This window comes from Styela clava, chromosome 1 (genome assembly GCF_964204865.1).
Source record: "Styela clava chromosome 1, kaStyClav1.hap1.2, whole genome shotgun sequence".
NCBI classification, from domain to species: Eukaryota; Metazoa; Chordata; class Ascidiacea; order Stolidobranchia; family Styelidae; genus Styela; species Styela clava.
In genome coordinates, this window is record NC_135250.1 from 28,634,994 (window position 1) to 28,656,767 (window position 21,774).

At 32.6% G+C, this 21,774-nt stretch overlaps 2 protein-coding genes across 2 annotated transcripts; both read left to right on the forward strand.

The window, feature by feature from the left end:
- The first annotated feature begins 2,128 nt into the window (after positions 1-2,128).
- LOC120326694 (cytochrome P450 2U1-like) lies at positions 2,129-9,268 on the forward strand. Its single transcript, XM_078113289.1, has 9 exons — positions 2,129-2,439; positions 2,592-2,737; positions 3,221-3,317; positions 3,665-3,774; positions 4,707-4,828; positions 5,390-5,511; positions 5,871-6,015; positions 6,483-6,646; positions 7,095-9,268. Exons 1-9 carry the CDS (start codon positions 2,179-2,181, stop codon positions 7,410-7,412), a joined length of 1,485 nt encoding a protein of 494 aa, XP_077969415.1. The 5' UTR covers positions 2,129-2,178; the 3' UTR covers positions 7,413-9,268.
- Positions 9,269-13,481: 4,213 nt separating this feature from the next.
- Positions 13,482-19,548, forward strand: LOC120335017 (cytochrome P450 2U1-like). The gene is made up of 9 exons (XM_039402524.2): positions 13,482-13,791; positions 14,199-14,344; positions 15,014-15,110; positions 15,709-15,818; positions 16,478-16,599; positions 17,133-17,254; positions 17,605-17,749; positions 18,461-18,624; positions 19,214-19,548. Exons 1-9 carry the CDS (start codon positions 13,534-13,536, stop codon positions 19,529-19,531), a joined length of 1,482 nt encoding a protein of 493 aa, XP_039258458.2. The 5' UTR covers positions 13,482-13,533; the 3' UTR covers positions 19,532-19,548.
- Positions 19,549-21,774: the final 2,226 nt, after the last annotated feature.

Here is a 21,774-nt window from a genome sequence, read left to right on the forward strand (position 1 = left end):
TTTGAGTATTAATATTTTCATTAATAAAAATGGTAATCTCATTACAATCAAAATTTTACATTTATAATATTAGAACATATACGATTTATCCTAAATGATTCAAGAGTCTTGCTGCACACTATAACATCAATATATTTCTGTAACGTTTCGTCTGATCAAGGTTAGACTTCTTCAGACATACATAGTTCAAAAAAAGCATAGAAGAAAGATAAGTAGTTATTCTCGCAGAAACCAAAGCGATAGTATTAATTTACGATTTGCTCTTGGTTTTATGGAGGAATGTCAATTGTGTTGGATTGGAATGGCTATACGTCTTATCTATTTATCTCATTTGTTTGAATGGAATATGAAATTGCGAATAGAATTTTTTGCAATTATATTGGATAATTAATATTGGAAATGTTCTAGATATCACTGTAAGAAATGACGTAATCCTAAAAGTCAACGAGAGCGTTTATATTCACGCAAGGGGGCAGTACATAAAGTAGAATGAAACGAAAGTAAATAGCGCATTACGCAAATTCTATCTGCATCAATTGAAACTTATTCATTATTATCATATTACGATATCACGTGATTCATGTTATAAACTATATCGAGTTATTCTTATGTAGTACACGTTTTCATGTACAATCAACATGGTCTATGAGTCGTAAGCCGTCATGACGTGAGCACGCATAAAAGATATACCATAATCCGTATTTCTAAGGAACGCTACTTTATTACTTATCAATTTTAATTGGTAAGTATGTTGCTAGGTATTTGTCTGTCTGTCTGTCTGTCTGTCTGTCTGTCTGTCTGTCTGTCTGTCTGTCTGTCTGTCTGTCTGTCTGTCTGTCTGTCTGTCTGTCTGTCTGTCTGTCTGTCTGTCTGTCTGTCTGTCTGTCTGTCTGTCTGTCTGTCTGTCTGTCTGTCTGTCTGTCTGTCTGTCTGTCTGTCTGTCTGTCTGTCTGTCTGTCTGTCTGTCTGTCTGTCTGTCTGTCTGTCTGTCTGTCTGTCTGTCTGTCTGTCTGTCTGTCTGTCTGTCTGTCTGTCTGCGTGCGTGCGTGCGTGCGTTCGTGTGTGTTGTATGTATGTATGTATGTATGTATGTATGTATGTATGTATGTATGTATGTATGTATGTATGTATGTATGTATGTATGTATGTATGTATGTATGTATGTATGTATGTATGTATGTATGTATGTATGTATGTATGTATGTATGTATGTATGTATGTATGTATGTATGTATGTATGTATGCACGCGATATCTCACTAAAGCGAGATTGAATCTGCTCCAGATTTTGCATGTGCATTCATCATATGTCGGACCAGAAGCCTTTTGATTTTGAATGAATTATGTCGTATAATTAGCGAGTTATTAATTAATTAGTGATGGTACACAAGGTGTCATTATGGAGTAAGAGCGCTTTTTTGGTGGGATCCCCTAACTTTCGATCGATAAATCTTCGGTCTCTGACCGATATTCTCGTTAAATTTTGGAAGGTGCTTGCCGATTTCAATCTTTAACAATTTGAGAAAAATGTTTATTGTGCGTTTCAGCATTTTCACGTCAGACTATACTTATATCGTAAATGTCGAGCAAAGTTTTAAAACATGTATTGAACAAATATTTACGAAAATTTGAACCGTGTATATTCGAGGCAGACCAAATAACGCACACAATATACTCAGTCAGTCAATCGTTTATTTGTCGTCACAAAAAAAAAAATTAATAAAGTTATTTAATTTAGCGATTCGTAAAATTATATAAAACGTTTGCATTGAACTTATATATCGCAGACTCAGAGGAAACAACGTATAACAAATTTATACTTATGTGTGAAAGTGTAATGACTTGCGCTTTGAACCTGATTAGTATGATATTCAACTAAGACATACTTAAGGCAATACGTTGGAGATTTTTAATTCACATGGATTGTATGTATTTCTCTAGAACTGTATATTTCTCCGACAATGCAGAAATGATAATTAGTTTGACTACGTAGTGATACTGTCGTCCTCTACCTATTGATTGTCTGCCGATCTTATGAACTATTCGGGGCTTTCAGGCCTTATCGTACTGTTACGAAACGCGACTATTTGCTTTATATATATTTAAGTTTTACCTTTGTTCATAGAATATATCGTATATTTTATCGAAGGATTGACGTTATCTTAACGAAAACGAAAATATGTCTTGGACTGCCTCTTTCGATTACGCTACGAGTTTTGTTGGTGTTTCGACCTTTATATTCTGCTTCTATATGATGAAAAGACCAAAGGGTTTCCCACCTGGTCCTTATGGACTTCCAATTGTCGGGTATATCCCATTCATTGGAATAAATCCCGGAGAAACTTTGCGACAATTGAAGGAAAAATATGGATCTGTGATGTCTGTACAAATGGGGCGAGATGATTGGGTTATATTGAATGACTTCGACACTATTAACGAGGTAAGAATTGACAGTATTTGTTTTATTTGAACGCAGATTAAAAATTGAAAGTTCGAACTACATGCAAACAACGTCGGTAAATGGGATTATTTTGAATATGTCGAAACGAGTAGTATGACGTTTGTAAATTATAATTCACTTTCTTTTTACAGGCACTCGTGAAACAAGGAGATAAATTTTCTGGACGTCCAGAAAATTATGTTTTTGATCTTATAACAACAGGTCGTGCTCTAGTCACTAGAGATTTTGGATCTATTTGGAAAGAGTTGCATAAGTTTGGATTGATGACTTTAAAAGGGTAAATATTTATACAAACTATTATTGTAGAACAATTTTCGACTGATTTTTACATGACATTACACGTCTTTCATTTTCACGACTGATTTTTACATGACATTTTCTCACGCTTTTGATTCTGATTATGTAATCCCACACTCATTCCTGAAAAATGAAGTTCAATATTTCATTGGGGCTGCAGTTTTTCGGTTCACCATGGCTTACCCACATTTTTGCAAACTGATCCCAACTTGTGGGGAGTAAATTGAAACCGATATATTTTAATCTGCGATTGAGACCAAATCAAGTTAACGCTTTAACAAAGTTAAAAACAGTGATCGCATAAATCGCTAATTTTGCCGATTTATGTTCACCGGTATCCCGCCGAAAAGCAGCTAGACATCGGTCTCCCCAAAAAGTGAATAAATGAGAGGGATAAGACCCTTTCTAATAAATCAAAATCTGTCTTCCGAACATAAGCAGTTCACTATGAAAAAAAATTCAGATTTGGTGTCGGCAAGAAAGGAATGGAGGCAAATGTTATCGAAGAAACACCTTTTCTAATAGAAAATTTGACAAGTAAAAACGGACAAAGATTGCATGTATGATACTATTGTCATACTTAATCCTTGATAAATATGATAAAATGTAGGAAATAAATGTGAATTTGATTTTTTTTGATAAATGAATGTTGATAATAGTCAATCAAAATTCTTTTTTAATTTAATAAAATATAAAAGTTGGAGTCACTATTTGGTCATTTGAATTCAATTTTCAAAACGATTATCTTACTTATCAAAAAGTACTACAAAAACGAGATATCAATTAAACAATACCTTTAATCTAGTATAATATTTTTAAAACGATGTGAGTCATCGTGTTCCAATATGTGAGCATCACTCACTTTCTTCCTTTAAATTTGTATTCAATTTTCTTGTTTATATTTTAGGCGAAGCTATTTCTAGCTGTGTCAAATATTATTTGCCGAGTCATATTAGGTTCGAGGTTTGAATATAATGACAAAAAATTCAATCACATGCTGGAAATCGTTCAGAAATAGTAAGTTTATACTAATTTTGTTTATATAATTTTTGTTGTAAATTTCGGATTTTTTTACATCCACGTCATTTGCCTCAAAATGTCCGCAAACTGAAATTCATTGATAAGTTATGAGCTGCTATCATATGATTCCGTCATAGGATTTCCAATCTATTACAATCCGGGTGGGGAGCAGGGATGAGAATTTAACGCGTGAGATATTACATGTGCTGCCAACATAGCAAAGTCTGTCGCATTGTACGCTTGGCCATTGCGCTAATGTAACGTTTAGTGTTGATCAGGTAATTTTGAATTCATGCCGATCTATATGACCTGCCGGGAACCCCGGAAGTTCTTAAAGTTGTAAACTTTACCAATACAAATGACATTCCTGATCTAAAATTAACATAAATAAGAAGATGATATGTTCAAATGGTGGAAAAATGTAGTTAGAAATATAAAATGCCAAATTAATTCTCTTAAAAGTGATTCAAGAGTCTTACTTCACACTAACACAAATATATTTCTGTAACGTTTCGTCTGACCAAGGTCAGACTTCCTAAGCTTACATAGTTCTTTATTTATATATATAGTTTATACATATATTTCGCTCTAAGTATTTATAGTCTTATAACTTTGGTACTAAAGTGATCGCCCGTAACTTTCAGAGATCGATGCATAATATCTCCGATAGTGTGTGCGTGACCATGATTTGTGCGAATTTTCACATACATGTTCATATAACTAATTTTTAACAATGAAGAACGATAAAAATATGATAGTATCCATTGATATGCGGGGAACTACTAAATACAACGCAAAAAACATCCCTCTACTAGCAGTCACTGCTAAGTCCGGGGCCCCTATTTTAGCAGTAAGATTTATTATATATATGCAACATCGCCTATCAAATTTATTACACCCCGGTAATACTGTAATTATTACATCTACAGTGCCGAAAACACAACGCATTCCAAACTCTTGACAGCGTTGTCATTGGCCCCACTGTTACGATTCTTCCCGCCATTCAAAGGAGTTGCAAAGATTACCAAAGATGATTCAAACAGTATGTTAGGTAAGATATATTTTAGTATTTGGTTGAAATAATTCTATTTGCATCTTGAATTCAAACGTTGATCTAGCATTCACTCGGTTCTTCACAATTTAGTGGACAATTTGTGATCAACGGAATTCACTGAAACACGGTTGAGCTTGTCACTCGTCCCACATGTATAGGATTGTACACTACCTATAATTTTGACATACACGAAAATGTGCGAGACTTGTTCTTTATTTTTGGTATAAATTGTTGTTATATCCAGACACTGAAATATTGTAATAAACTGTGAAAGAGCAGATAAATTACCTATTAATATGGCAAAACTGAGTTGTTTTATACGACCTTTTATTCAAGGTATACGGTACAATCATTCACTGCTAAGTATTGAGCTAGTTTATTCTAAAAGAACCAAAACCTTCCGGTTTGAAATTGTCCACAAAATTTCTTACACCCTGGGTGAGGTGATGGAAACGGGATTTGATTCCCAGATTTTCGATCTAAAATACCAACTTAGTTTAGTCGAAAGCCTACAGTCTTAGGACATCGCACCGAATTTAACACATTGTGTGGTTTTAGGTTACTTACGTGAGATAGTCGAGAAGCACGAATCCAACTTTGACGAAAACGACATTCATGACTTCATTGATGCCTTTCTAGTTGAGATGAAAAGAAGCAAAACGAACAATAAAAGCTTCAATGTGAGTTGTGTTCGCTCTAATTCAAGTATTCTAATAAAAACATTCGTCATTTGTTTGCTCGAATCTTTATCTACGGCCGATCGGTGATTGATGAAAATACCAAAGAAAAATATTTATATATATTTGTTTGAAATTTAAGATTTGAGCATGAAAAAACTTAAAAATATTTTTGCGTAAATGTAATCTCAATTAGATTGGTTCATGATGCAAGAAAATTTCTTTCTCGAAACACCAAACTTGTCATGACTGACTTAAAAAAATCTGATCGATCGTTTAAAATTTTATTTGTATATTCTTTCATATAATATATAGTCCAAACATATTACCAACAATCACTAGTTTTTAAATATTATATTTAGAAACAAATGCTCATTCAATTCATTCGAGATCTTTTTGACGCTGGATCAGAAACAACAAGCACAACCTTAGCATGGGCACTGTTGTGCTTTGGAAATTATCCAGAACGCCAAGAACGAATAGCAGATGAAGTTATGAAAACACTGGGTAGGAAGAAAAACTTTTAGCCAAATTTTCCATTTAATCACAGATTGTGTTCATTTAAATTCAAAAATTCCATTAAAATTTAATGTGAAATTCATTCGAACATTAATTTATCATAGCTACGATTATAAGGAACGGACAAATACTTATTGAGATATTACCCTACCAATGTTAACGGAATGGTATTCTAAACTTTTTGATCTTTAATAAATTGCTTTAGTACCTAGTACTCATGCTTCGTATTCAAATACTTTATCTTGAAATCGAAGATTGAGGCAATATCTTATGGCAATCTTTTTATCGAGGGTCTTAATTTAGTTTATCTACTTAATCGAAAACAAATGTGAGAAAGAAATCTAGAATAGAAAACAATAAAATGATGAACTGGCGGAATAATTATGAAAATTATCATTTGTTAAATAGTGTTTGCTTATTTTAATACTAAACAAAATTTCACCATCATTCAACAGGTGAAGACGGTGTACCAAGTATGAAACATCAAAATGAAATGCCTTATACATGTGCTTTCATACATGAATTAATGAGACATCGAACGTTAGCCCCATTGAGTGTATATCACAAGACCAACGAAGAAGCGACTCTTGATGGATACACAATTCCTAAAAACACGACGGTATGTAGTGGATAAAAAAATTCCTTCAAAAGTGTTTACCTCAAAAAGACTACATTAATGATGCTATGCACGCAAATGATGTGGTTGCTGAATTTAAATCTTAGAATAAGTCTCGTGATATTCAAGTTGGCAACAAATATTATACAGAACAGTGGAACCAATCAACTGCGTACAATGAAAATTTTTTGTAAAATATTTGGCAGATGATGTAAATGATGAACAACTATTATATGTGTATAATTTCGCATTTTATTGACTGCTAAAGGTCTTGCTTTGATAAAATTCTACGAAATATAAATAAAAACCACATTTAGAATATAGAATATAAAATTGGTGAAATAGAAAATATAATTGTAACGTTGAAACAATTACAACAAAAACTATTTATACATGAAATAAGCTTGTCAATCGTTAGTGACTTATATTGAACTTATTATTAATTTTTCAGGTCGCTCCCAATCTATGGGCTGTGCATTTTGATCCCAAACACTTCGAAAACCCGGAAGAATTTCGACCTGAGAGATTTCTCGACCGTGACGGAAAATTCGTCAAATCAAATCACGTGATCCCCTTTTCAATCGGCCCTAGAAGTTGCCTAGGAATACAACTGGCCAAGATGGAGATTTTCATCTTTCTAACTGGAATAGTTCAAAAGCTGAAGGTTTTGCCCGACCCAAAGAAACCCCTCCCGTCCTTCCATGACGGTGGTTTCAGCCTAGTCACTTACCAACCGCGTGATTTTGAAGTTATTTTTGAAAGACGCTAAATGACTTGCGATATATATCTTGTACATAAGAACATTATAAATCGGATGCTTTAGTCCAGAGGGTCGTAACTTGAACAATTTAGTAAACGTTTATCACAGATTCCTAGAATCCTGTAACTTTTCATTAAAATCAGTGATGAATATTGCTCCAATCTCTGACTAGTTAGATACCAGCAGCTTTACCAGCAGAAATTTTTTATATTCTTTTAAATAGTCTTATTTTTAAATTCCTACATTCGTCCACTTGCTTTATTCTTTCATTACCCTGAGCAAAACAGAACTTGAATTTTAATTACTCCACAACTTGTGATTTGTTTGATGTGGTTTCAAATGTATATATTTCACTGTATGAAAATTATGAATATTTTATTTACAAAAGTTTAACTTTGACTTTGAAATAACTGGTGTTTCACTTAGATAAAATTGACATTGAAGAAAGCTCCGGTGATAAACGAATTCAGATGTATGATTCGGTATTCATTAAAAAATAAATTCCCTTAGGTAGTATATAAAATTGATAGTTGTATCATGAAATGACATTCCAACAATTTTTTGAGAAATCAAAACAGGTCAAATTTTGGAATTTGGCAATAAACTGTACATATTTATGTAAACATGGATGCAAGTAGACTAAATAAATATGTTTTCAGCATTTACCGTCAACGCAAATTAATGCACTACATTTTGCAGACGTCAAACTAACATATGTGATTAACTGTTGACCTCCGCCCTTGCCGGGCCGTCAACAAGTTCTGAACAATTTTCCAAACAAAGTAATGTTCTGTGTTGCAATACCTACATTTTTTTTTGCAGCAAAACTTCTTACAGCAAAACTTGATACATATCAATAATTTATAAATACCAATTTTATTTAATTAACTAATATCATGGTGTATGAAGTCAGAAAATATAACTATGTTGTTGGAAATTGAAATATGTAATGTGGCTCATTCAAAATCAAACGAAACTTAGTTATTGCAAATACATAGAATCAAAATGAAATCAAAATGTTTCAAAACGAAATGGAATCGAGTACATTTACGAGTATTGTAAATACTATTGATACCATCATGAATTCGTAACAAATAAAGTCGAAGTTCACGACTCAGCAACCCTTTGCTTTATTTACCTAATTTATGTCGTTGAAGTATGGAGTGACCCCAAAGAAAACAGAATCCATAAATTTCCTAATTATAACAACAAAAATGAAGAAAATTGACTTATAACTCAAACTTTTGTTAGTGTATAAATTCAGTAATCTTGAATTGTTTGCAAAAAAGGGGATTTTTTCTATGGAATATATTTTATATGGCCTAATCAGGTCCGTTTTGTTTTTAAATTTCACGATCGATCGATTGGATAATACGTACGAAAATAATTCCTATAATAAGATATGCGACTAAATGTCGACACATTGTATTTTGTTAGCAATTTTTCTTTAACCATCCATACTTTCAAAGTGTTCAAATACTTTTTTTATATAGGAATTGTTGTTAAACCACGACAATGCACGAATGAACAATTCAAAATAAGATAATTACTAATTTTGAACCTTCAAATAGCCGTCATGTTCTTCGATGTTTTGCAAAAATAGTGATGCAAACTTGTTTTAAACAAGAATTGAACAACATTACTCATTGTTAGTATTCACATATAATCTTGACAATTTGCATAGAATTTTAATTTTTGTTTTTCAATCAATCTATTGTTAGTATTTAGTAGTTGATAAAAGCCAAACTAAAGCTAATTCTTGATTTTAGATATGACCTTGAGCTAAATACTTGAATAAATTTTGAGGTCATTTATTTTGATTGAGTTTAATGATTTTTTCTAAACATTAAATATCTTGATATCAATTTACTGCTATTGCTTTGTAAGATGCTATTGACGTTTTGAGGAATATTTTAAGGATTTTAGTTTTACTGTAAATTCGTTTATCGAGTGCAAGTAACTATCCTGTTCAATATATAAAAGAAACTGGCACTTTTTCTGTTGAAAAAAATTAAAATTGAAATGGGAAGTAATGTAAAAAGTATTAAATGTTTCATTTGCAAAAAAATATATTTGTCATTTGAAATTGTGCAACATTACATTACTTTTTGTGAATGATAAATAGCGACCTCTCGTGACGGTTAGGTATCAAATTTGAGCAACATTTTCATGGAGGATTTTGGCCATCATTCTCATGGAATCCAATAATACATCTAATAATATTAAATTATTGAACTATTTGAAAACTGATATTGGAATTTTAACGACATCGCCCATTGTTATTAGTTGGATAGTACGGATGAGATGGGAATTAGGGAAAACACAGTTTTGTAGGTTTTGTAGGTTCTGGAAATAAAAAGACATCCAACACAAATGTGACCATTTCATTCCTGCGCATTGATCCATAAAACTTTGGAAGCAATGATTTCACCTAATCTTGGAAGTTAAGCTGCTAATGTCTGGTCCACACGTAACGTAGCAATATATTATTTGGTACTATCGCACTGTGTGTACCAGATAGGCTTAAATCATAATTTTATTCCGATTTTCCTTATTTTAGTTCTAGGATTAAATCGAAAGTTTGGCTCCAAAGTGACTTTGAAAAAACTGGAAAAAGTGTTTTAACTGCCACTTAGATAAAATTAACAATAAGGAAAGCTCCGATGATAAACAAATTCAAACATATAATTCGGTATTCAATAACAAGTAAATTCCTTTTGGTAGTATATAAAACTGATTATTGTATCATGAAATGGCATTCCAACAGTTTATTGAGAAATCAAAATTGGTCACAGATTTTGGCATTTGGAAATAAACTGTACACATTCATGTAAACATGGGTGCAAGTAGACTAAATAAATCTTTTTTCAACATTTACCTTCACGCGAATTTATGCACTACATTTTGCAGACGTCAAACTAACATGTGTTATTAGTTGTTGACATCCGTCCTTGCCGGGCCCTCAACAAGGGCTTATTGAGGTTCTGAATATGTTTCGTGTTGCAATACCTTCCAAACTTTGCTTTTTGCAGCAAAACGATTTACTGCTAAACCTAATAAATATTAATATTTTATAAATCACAATTATATTTAAATAAATAATTTCATGGTGCAAGATGTCAGAAATATATAAATATGTTGTTGGATATTGAAATCTGTAACGTTGTTCATTTTTCTTTAAACTAATTACGGCGCTGCAGAAGTGTGTGTACCAATATGGAGGAAACAAATTTTATTCGCCTACTTTACATCAAGTTATGTAAAGCGACTGTAGCCTATGGGCAGTGGGTATATTCACTTGGCTAACACAGACACATCTCTAACTCGTAATAGAACTAAAATAAGAAAAATCAGAATAAACTTAGGGCCTAAACCTAATCTGGTACACACACTACGGGGGTGCCTTAATTCCCACTGGTTTAGTAAAAAGTATAAAAAGCTTAGCAAACTGCAAAGTAATTGCAGCAATTCCAGAAGCTACCCAAAAATTACCGCAAATCTTCAATGCAAAACGCATGAAATCAAAATGAAAAAAAAAATGTTTGAAAATACCCAACTGAAATCGAATACCTATACAAATGGAGTAAGATTGTAACCCTCATGAATTAGTAACAACCAATGAAAAAATATCCGACTCAATAACCTTTTGTTTTATTCATTTAGTTTATATCGTTGAAGTATTGGGTGACCCAAAAAATATTTAGTGAATTACCCAATTACTTCACAAACATTAATAATATTTTTTTTATAACTCTAGCTTCAGTAATCTAGGATGCTTTACATATGAGCTCTAATTTTTTTTTTTACGATCGATCGGTTGTATGAACCTAGAAGAATACTCGCGATAATTATTTGCGACTAAATGTCGACTCATTGTATTTTGTCATCATTTATTCCGTGAGCATTCATATTTTCAGATTTGAGGCTTTTATTTCAAACCACGACATTGCACGAATAAACAACTTATATCAAAATAATTGATGATTTTAAATGTACAAACAGTCTCCATGTTGTGCGATATTTTGCAGAAATAGTTAGGCAGACTTGATTTAAACAAGAGTTGAACAACCTGACTCAAATTCCAAAAAACACATAAACTGGACAATTAGCATGGATTTAGATTTTTTTTTTCGATTCATTCATTGTTTGTATTTAGTAGTTGATAAGATCCAAACTAAAACTACTTTGATTTTATTTGTGCTGTTGGGTTTGGTGTAAAAGTTTTTTTTTTGCTTTTTTTTAATATTGGAACAAATTTTGAGATCAATTATGTTAATTGAGTTGAATGACTTTCTCTGTATAGTAAATATAATAATCTCAATTTAATGTTATTACTTTGCTAGTAATTTTAATTTTGTTAGATGCTCATGACGTTTTGAATAAGTAATAAGTATCATCGTCAATTCATTTATCGAGGGCGCGAAACTTTCCCGTCCAATATGTAGAAAAAACTAGCGCTTCTCTCTAGACAAAATTACCAAATTCCTATTTAAAATTCAGTTTAACGTGACAAATTTGAATTTTCTATCTACAAAAAAAAAATCTAGAATTTTTGGATAAAATTATAAGTAAATATTTTTCATTTTATGTTGCGTAACGTTATGTATTAAAATTTATGTTAGGATTTTAAAATTTTGTTACACTGATAAATAACGACTTCTCGTGATGATTAGTTGTCCAAGATTGTCCAATACTCAACATTTTTATGACGGATCTAGGGCATCATTAATTCGTTTTCATTGAGATGATAAAATACGAGTGTTAAGATTCAATGATAAAATTAGAGTGCCAAATAGCTAATTTGACAACATTTTGACAATATATCTCATTTGCATAATAACCCTAGACATGAGCAAATTCTATATTGCAACTATATGAAAACTTATATTGAAATTTGAACGTCATCGGCCATAATTATTAGTTGGATAAGACGAATGAGATGGGGATTACTGGGAATACCCAGTTTTGAAGGTTTCATCGATTTATCACAACCATAGCCATGTTTTGTTGTACAGTCTCATAAACTTGGATTATTTGGGTATTACAATTCAAAAGACATTCAAAACTAATGTGACCATTTCCATTTTGCGCATTGATCCATAAAACGTAGCAAGCAGCGATCTCCCCTGATCTTCGAAGTTAAGCGGATAATGTACTGGTCTATACCTATCCGAGCAATAGATTATTTGGTACTTCCGTAGTGTGTGTCACAGGTTAAGCTTAAGGCATAATTTCATTCTGATGTTTCCTATTTTAGTTCTATTACGAGTTCGGGACTGTCTGTGTCAGTCAAGTGAATATACCACTTGCCCATAGGTTTAAGTCCCTTTACACAACTTGATGTAGGCGAACATAATTTATTACCTCGATATTGGTACACACACTTCTTGAGTGCTTATCGTGCTTGAGTGATTATTCTTTGTGGTTCGAGTTATAAATTCATGTGCCATGTTTGCACTTGTTGTTTGCATGTCTGCCATAGCAGAATAAGCAAATATACCAGCTTGCATAAGCTGAACAATATCGTGTCTCCGTCTGCATTTGTTGCGAGGAATTTTTAAAAGTCATTGTTGGGTTAATTCAATGTACTATAAATGGTGTGTAGAGCATTAGAATTTAAAATCGAATGGTTTTAAAATTTATTCATTTTTAGGTATGTTTGAAGACCTGAAACTACTATATGAACAGTAGTGATAGTAGAGTTAGTATCGAGCAGAGACTTGGTTTTATACAGTATCGAGATTCAATGCTTTAAAACAAGTTGTTTTTGGTATAGAACTTGCTAACAATACGTTCTCTCATTTCATATAACTCATGCCGAAATAAAAAATGATCTTAAAAACAAGTTCGCTGATTAGAACGACATTCAAAGAATTCGCGTGAACCTTTGCTACCCCGTTTGATCCCAGGGCCGTTTATATTTATAAATAAATTGATCGCTTGACAGAAACATCAGTGGATGAGTATTGAGTCAAATTTTACGAAGAGAGAGTAGTTTAAATATTATCTTACCTGATGCCTGATGCGTATCTATTAGAAATAGATATATATCATTAATATCCCACGTTTGAATTTTATCCAGGTTTTGATAATCTATAATCAAAAGAGATATAGATTACTAGAAAACAAGATGTGGACTGAACTATTTGAATATCCAAGCGTTTTAGCTGGGCTTGCAGCCTTCATATTTTGGTGCTATTTACAAAGGAAACCAAAAAACTTTCCACCTGGTCCTCGAGGTCTGCCTCTTGTTGGTTACATTCCGTTCATGGCAAAGAATCCTGCAGAAACTTTGATGAAATTGAAAGAGAAATACGGATCAGTTGTCTCGGTTCAATTTGGACAAGAGGATTGGGTCATTCTGAATGATTATGACACCATTAACGAGGTCTGTAAAGAATATCTCAAATGTAGCTCAATTCAAATAAATCAACATAAGATTCAAAATAACTCGAGTAAAAACTTTTATGTTCTAAAACAATTGTTGCCAACCACCTGTCCAGAAATAAAATTTCTAAATTTATCACTATTAATTTTATGAGCAATCGTCGCTCGTGTAATTTGTTTTATAACACTGGAAAGCAAGCTGCGTCTACTATATTATAGAAAATAGTGATAAGAATATATACAAATATAACAAAATGCATGAATCTCAAAATAACAAATCTGAAAACAAGGACGGTGTGGAAGCTCTGACAATAACCAATAAACCTAACATCTAATATGCCTACTTCATGACAACTTTATGCAAATTCTTTAATTAAACCAAATATTAATGTTTTTTTTTCGTTGTAGGCATTTGTAAAACAAGGAGAAAAATTTTCCGGGCGACCCTACAATCTTTCATTCGAGTTGATAACCAAAGGACGCGGGTTCTTGACGCTGGATTATGGATCCACATGGAAAGCTCTGAGGAAATTTGGCCACGTTACACTAAGAGAGTAATAAATTATAAAAATATAAATTTATATTAAAAGTTTATGAACATATCTGCAAACACTTATTTTTTTATATTTATTGTTTTTAACGCTTCCACTTTGAAAAAGGTTTTTCGCAAGTGCAAGTGAACTATACTATATTTATGGAAATACCTTGGTGTTTATAACTTGTAATCACCAGCCTAATTTATTTCGGTACTCTTGTAGTACGTGAACCAAGATGGCGGACACATGAACGTAGTATATGTGTCAGGTTCGGGTTAGGCCATAGTTTCAGTTACAAATACTACGGGAGTCACTTGGCTATTCTCCTATCTCGTAATAGAACTAAAATGAGAAAAATTGAAATAAAATTATGACCTAACCCTAACCTTGGTACGCATACACTACGTTCTGTTGCCCATCATCGTAGTTCACATAATACGGGAGCGCCTTTATTTCATACCTTCATAAAAGTATATGTAAATTTGTATTTCAATGGTGTTAGCGTTTTGTTACGCATCCAATCTAAACAAGTCTCTGTACAATTTCCCGATGCTAAGTAAAGACTTGGATTTTTCATGTTCCGCATTGCCTACCTAATTTACTACGCACTGACTGAGTGACATGGTGTGCATTGGATTAAAATATTATCGATTTTATTAGTTTATATTTTGACATTGTTTATTTCAGAATTGGGATGGGAAAGAAAAATATGGAAACAAATGTAGTCGAAGAAACGAAATTCTTGATTGAAAATTTGGCAACGAGGAACGGAGAGAGTATTAATGTAATATTTCAATACTTCAACATATAAAAATATATGCTACCGTAGCGTGGATGGCGGACACCTGAACATAGTATGTGTACCAGTTTTGAGCTAGGCCATATTCCAATTTTCCATATTTTAGTTCTATTACGAGTTCGGGCACTAGCCAAGTAACTCTCGTAGTATTTGTAACTGAAATAATGGCCCAACCCTTACCTGATACACATACTACGTTCCGGTGTCCGCCATCTTGTTGCACGTACTACGGGAGTAGCTAAAATTGGAATATCTTCCAAGCGCTTTTGATAAAGAGGGTTGCCCTGAACAATTCATATGAATTACTGGACACAAGGCATACATATAAATTATTTTGCCAAATTGTTGTAGTTGCTCTTTTTGTAGTGATACTTATTGTAATTTTTCAATATCAACTGAGAATCTTTGCTGTTTTATTTTTATTCATAGAAACACTTGCTAATATAATATGGAAAATTTTTACGACACGCTAGGCTACCGATTTTTTTTGTTAGAAAACTCCGTGTTCAACTACAGTTTAATATTGTTATTGCCGCTCCTTTGATTCATAATTATTTTGGGATCACTACTTTGTTTCTTCCAGATGAAATTAAATCTTGCATTATCCAATATCGTTTGTCGAATAGTGTTTGGTACAAGGCTCAAATACCATGGAAGTAAATTAAAGCATATGGTCGAAATATTTACAAAGAAGTAAGTTTATTTCAGCACATGCTCTTCTTCTCATTGTACAGTGATTTTGCGACTTTTTTATGAAAACAAATCCTGCAAAATCGGACATCCCGAATAAGAAATATTTACTATATTTAGGTTATCCTGAAGATATACTGACACCAGATAAAAATACGTTAGTAAAAAATGTGTTAGTGAACACCGACTGACGTGAGCCTTGAAATATCATTTATAAAAAATTTGGTCTTACATCCGGACGCTACCTTACATTTTTAGCGTAAAATCCCAGATTTTAATCTGTCAAAGATGCTTTTACATTGATAACAAAAATGAATATATCCCGAATCGTGCTGTGTATGCTGTGTATGTGTATGCGATTCTGGTAAGGTACTGGAAAATGGCTATGATGTACTATATTGCTCAAAGTCATATTTAAGAATTTTGATGCTTTTCATGATTTTTTGTTCGAAGCAAGTTCTTTAATTGATATGTAAACATAATCACCTATTGAAATATACCTGATCACAGCACTGGCACTATTTGAATCCAAAACAAAACTTTAAAGTTATATCGATCTTTAACTTAACTTAAGTCTTACTGAAGATCCTAGCTCTGACTCACAAATTCAACCACATACTATTTCGTTATTTGGAAATTTGCTTACTTTTTTATACCAACAGCTTTGAAGACAATCCCCATTCTCGCATGTTATCCACGGTTAGCTTGGCTCCAATTTTACGTTTTGTCCCACCGTTCAGCAATGTTGTAAAAGTTACCTCTGATGAAGCAGATTGCTTTATAGGTAAGAATATCCGATATATTCTCAACAAATTAGTCGCCCATTTATCATAACCGATGCTAGACATCATCTTCCATATTTATTTATAGGACATGTAGTGGACCTATGGATTGTCTTAGTATTTTCATTGTTGTTCTTGTTGTTTTTCTTCATCATTACAATATCGTTTTTCTTTACGAATACTGGACCAATTGTTTTTAAATTTTCAGTGGTGAAAGATTGATTATTTTGTCGGAAGGCTATTACTTTTATTTCTTCCTCAATTCTCTATGAATCCTATGAGATTTAATATTTGATCCAAAATTTCGCTGTATTACTTTTTAATTGTGGGAAAACGGTCTTAATCCGCTAAGCGTGACGGCTGATTCTAGCTATTCGAAACTCGGAAGTTTTATGAGGTTACCGGTACCGATAATGTTAAAGGTATGGTAAACTACTCCAGTGAGTACTGCTTTCATTGAGTCTTAAGTGGTTATATATTTTAGCTTTCTCGTCCATCTTCAATATTGATACGACAAAAGTAAATTATATTTTAGCATATCTACGCGAATTTGTAGAAGAACACGATTCGAACTTTGATGATTCAGACATCCGGGATTTTATTGATGCTTTTCTGAATGAAATGAAGAAACGAGAAAAAGATGATGATGTCTTCAATGTAAAATTTGATATTTCATATCAGGGCCGTGGTGTTAGATTCGGAGTCGAGAGTCGTATATTTTATACTTCCCGAAGTTCAGATTTCGAAATTGCAGTCTTTCAGTAGTGATATGATCAATTGTGATTTTCCATGGAAACTCAAAGTACATTAGTTTTACTATACATTAACAATAGTTTAACAAAGTGAGGGATAGCATAAGTCGTATAATTTTTTTTATTATTTTTTTAGTTCGGAACTGGAGTTGAAGTCGAATTTTATTACAAATTTTCTCGTAATTAAAAACCCTATTTAATATGAATTGTATAAATTATTCGAATCAGCAAATTGTATTTTTATTTTCAATTCAGAAAATCCAACTGGTCAGGTACGTGCGTGACCTGTTCAATGCGGGATCAGCCACAACTAGCAGCACTTTGTCGTGGGCTTTCCTCGCTCTGGTCTCTTACCCAGAATGCCAAGAAAAAATTGTAGGGGAAATTCTGACAACCTTTGGTAAGATATAGATTTAATTTTATATATTTGAAAGTAGTATAGTACTTTGTGGTTATCGATAGTGTGGCGTATACGTGACAAGAACTCTTAACGGCCAAGGCCAATAACTGAGATTCTTTGGAGTTCTGAAATTAGCGTTTGAATCTCCAAGTTTGGCGATCTCCACTCGTTTTTCAACTCAGAGCACTTACAGTAAACAAATAGGAGCTCAGCTCTCATCCAAGCGAGTACGACGACTGAAAACTGTTCTCGGAGAATTTGTACCAGGACATGTTTATCACTATGAGTGAATATAGTGAATAAATATGGCATTGATTTGTGTAGCAAGACATACATAATCGATTCAACAACTTCATAAGTTTGCATACAGTTGTTTAATTTCAATTCGAATAACGAGAATGTACATAGTTCCTATTACAAGGAAACCGATGTAATTCCTAATTACATTTAAATAAAATTTACTATATGAACCATATTGGACACGAATTGTATCTCAAAATCACTTTGATAAATTCTCATTGTAATTATTTTTGTTTTTATTGTAGTCCTTATAAAAAATTATAGAACAAACTTTCATTACGTCACCGTTTCCGTCAGTAACACTTGTCCTTACGTATTTTCATATATATTTCAGCATTTCTCTTGTCATCATTTAATTTTAATTGAATTTTTTATAATACTGTCTCTAACATTCTTCTTTTAATCTAACAGGCGAAGACGGAGTCCCGTCAATGAAACATCGACATGAAATGCCTTACACTTGTGCCTTCATACAAGAACTGATGAGACATAGGACTCTATTCCCACTAAGTGCCTTTCATAAAACGAACGAAGATTCGACGCTGAATGGATACAATATTCCAATAAATACGACGGTAGGTTTTGCAAATATATTGATTACTATTTTGCGGTTTGTATTACAGCGTCCTTAAAAGATAAATATGACGATTTATGGAAATAGCTTTTAGATGTATTTTTAAGTTGCAACTCATAGAACTGCATTACGACGTTGAGCTGTCAGCAATCTTTTTGCAAATAACCAGCAAAGTATCCTTGCACGACAGCAAATTAGTTTAAATGTTAGATGTTGACATCGCTTGTAGGAATTCCCTGGTAGAAAAGAATAGGGCAAATAATCCACAAAATTTTACACCCATATATTATAAACTCTCTAAACAAAAACTGAAATTTTTTCATGATAAGTTCTTCTAAAACAAGACTCCGTAAAAGTATCCACCGATAAGTTAAAAAAAAATTATTTCGTTCGTCTTTCCCTAAACAATTTCAAATCAACCCGGGTTAGGTCGCACGCATTGAATTCCAAAATAATTTTTCAACTGAAATGCCAACAGGGTTAAGTTCATCGAGTTAACCCTTCGTTTATACCATCACTCGCACAAGTAAGAAATTAATTAATAAAAATTCATATTGATTCAGCATTAATATTATAAATCTGTATTACAGATCGTTCCGAACATTTGGGCAGTTCATTACGACCCCAAATATTTCAAAAATCCGAGAGAATTTCTACCAGATAGATTTCTCGACCGTGACGGAAAATTCATCAGTTCTAATCACGTGATTCCGTTTTCGATCGGTCCTCGACATTGTCTGGGAGAACAACTTGCAAGAATGGATATTTTTGTATTTCTAACGGGAATATTACAAAAGTTAAAAGTGCTTCCGCGCACTGGAAAACCCCTTCCTTCATTCAATGTTGGTGTGTTCTGCATGGTCACATACGAGCCACCCCAGTTTGACGTTGTTTTTGAACGACGATAATTGTATTTTGTGATTTAAAAAATCAGCTTTATATAATTGGAAGCAATACCATAATAATGATTAAAATTATTACAATACAAAGTGTCCTTGTACATAGAAGATCAGCAAATAAGACATATTATATTCAAAAACTGTATTTTTAACGATAGCACTTGACAAAAAATAATTTTCTGTAATAAAACAAACATTTACAGATAAAAAAATCTAACTGTAACTTCTATTTATTCGTTTAATTCATCTATGACTCTCTTTTAACGCTGCTAACAGGACGGAACAGGAATTGTTTGGCAATTACGACAAAATATCCATATAAGTTTATTTTGATTTTTGAATATTTATGAATCAACTTTCAGGTAAGAAGTATATAAATTCCTTAGCCGATAAGAAAATGTTTTTATGTTTTGCATCGTTATGAAGAAATTTTCTCAAAAAACAATTACCAAGGACATAAAAAATGATATCGATGTATAATATTTGGAGTACAATTGCATGTAATAATCTTTAATAAAAATGAAATTTCCAACAAAACAATAATGTATTTCGTATCATCTCATGGTGTAATAAAATGGGTAGGAAATGACAAACTTGATTGGTTACCGTTTCTTCATAGTATCGACACAAGTATCAGTGGAAGTTTGTACTATTATCCGACGATTTTAACGCCTTTCAGCTCAAAAGAAAGTTACTCTAAGCAATCGCGTAAATCACTCAAGGTTTGAAATTTTCAAGGTTTTAATTCGTCAAAAAAGAATGATTGTATTTCATATTACTTTTCGCATTTCTCACTGCAAAAAATGCCTTACACAAGAAGTCACTGATGGGATCAGAAAGTTGCTATTTTTAATATTTCTAGGTTTAACATCTAACCCTTGTTTGGGGTGAGGGCATGAAAGGCTTTTAGCAAACAGATCTGCAGCTTTTTGTCAAGTTGTTTAAACAAAATGCCGCAATCATATTTTTGCAGCGTCTAGGTAAACATCCTTAACCGCAGACGAGACGAATGTATTGACAAAAAGTGTTCTACATATATAGGTCATTACTTACGTGAGCAAATTCTAAGCGCTTACAAAATTGTATATATTTCATGCTCACGTTGCAAACTTAAAATAAATGTTTCTTGTCAAACAGATGTCGCAATACTTCGTCTAAGTAAAACACAAAATGTCTCAAGGGAAATTTCCGTGAAAAATTATACTTTTTGCTAAGAATATATTTCAACTAAGTCTTGCTCTTCTACAATGTCTCGATATAAGTGGGCAATACTTCTAAGACTGTGCAACTGAAGTCATATTCCGGAGAGGGTTTTTATCGTTTTCGTCCGAGCCGTAGGAGTTAAATTTTGAATTTCTCGTTGTCGCTTTGTGAACCTGAATTTTAAACTCCTAATGGTAATAATAAAAGTTAAACATTCCTAAACAAAAGCAAAATATTTCTAAATATATCTTTATTTTTCCACGGTCAATTTAAAAAAGACGTGCGTGCGCCAACTATTTAGTAATATAATTTGAAATTTTGATTTGGAGCTGAGTTGAGTTAAAAATTCCGATCAAACTGACGTAGTTACCGGAGTTGAAATCAAAAAATTTTCAATTTGGTGTCGAAATGAAAATTGTAGATATTTTTTGTGTCAATGAAAATCACAACATATTAATGCTTTATACGGAAGCAGCTGGTCAAAAACACGACACATTTTTAATAAACATATTTAAAGACCCATAACGATTGCGACGACCAAGCCTGTTTTTTCCTTTGATCATGAAAAAACTATGTATCTGCTAAAATATTTTTAATTTCCTGCTGAAAATTTTGCAAAAAAAAATAAAACTGTATTCCATACGATAAAATATTTATGAGCGAAAATATCTTATTATGTTGTCTTGCGTCACTGAAAATTTACAAACCGAGACGATGCGATTAGCGGGCCAGATTTGGGTCCGTTTAATTAAGTCGGTTCAAAAAAGGACTAAAAATCAGCAATAGCACTAAACATATATAGTCTTAAGAGTGAATTAAAAATCAAGCTTCATCAAACTATATTCCCGGGTATGTAATTGGCCAGCAGCTCAAGAATGAAGCTCCGTAATCCCTCAATTTTATAATCAGTTCCACGCTATAGGTGAGGTAAAATGTTATGTAATATGTAACTCGAATGTATGAATGTACAAGCTTGATAGTGGAAGAAGGTTACCTCATTTATTGGTTGGCAAATTTATTGGTTATATTTGGTGTTCTCTTTGTACATG

Bases quoted from the DNA above. Each gene is read 5' to 3' on its own strand.
- LOC120326694 (XM_078113289.1), top strand. From the start codon at position 2,179: ATGTCTTGGACTGCCTCTTTCGATTACGCTACGAGTTTTGTTGGTGTT. The intron at 3,318-3,664 runs GTATGATACTAT...TTTATATTTTAG, and splicing joins AAAACGGACAAAGATTGCAT to GCGAAGCTATTTCTAGCTGT. The intron at 3,775-4,706 runs GTAAGTTTATAC...TTACATCTACAG, and splicing joins CTGGAAATCGTTCAGAAATA to TGCCGAAAACACAACGCATT.
- LOC120335017 (XM_039402524.2), top strand. From the start codon at position 13,534: ATGTGGACTGAACTATTTGAATATCCAAGCGTTTTAGCTGGGCTTGCA. The intron at 13,792-14,198 runs GTCTGTAAAGAA...TTTTCGTTGTAG, and splicing joins ATTATGACACCATTAACGAG to GCATTTGTAAAACAAGGAGA. The intron at 18,625-19,213 runs GTAGGTTTTGCA...TCTGTATTACAG, and splicing joins ATATTCCAATAAATACGACG to ATCGTTCCGAACATTTGGGC.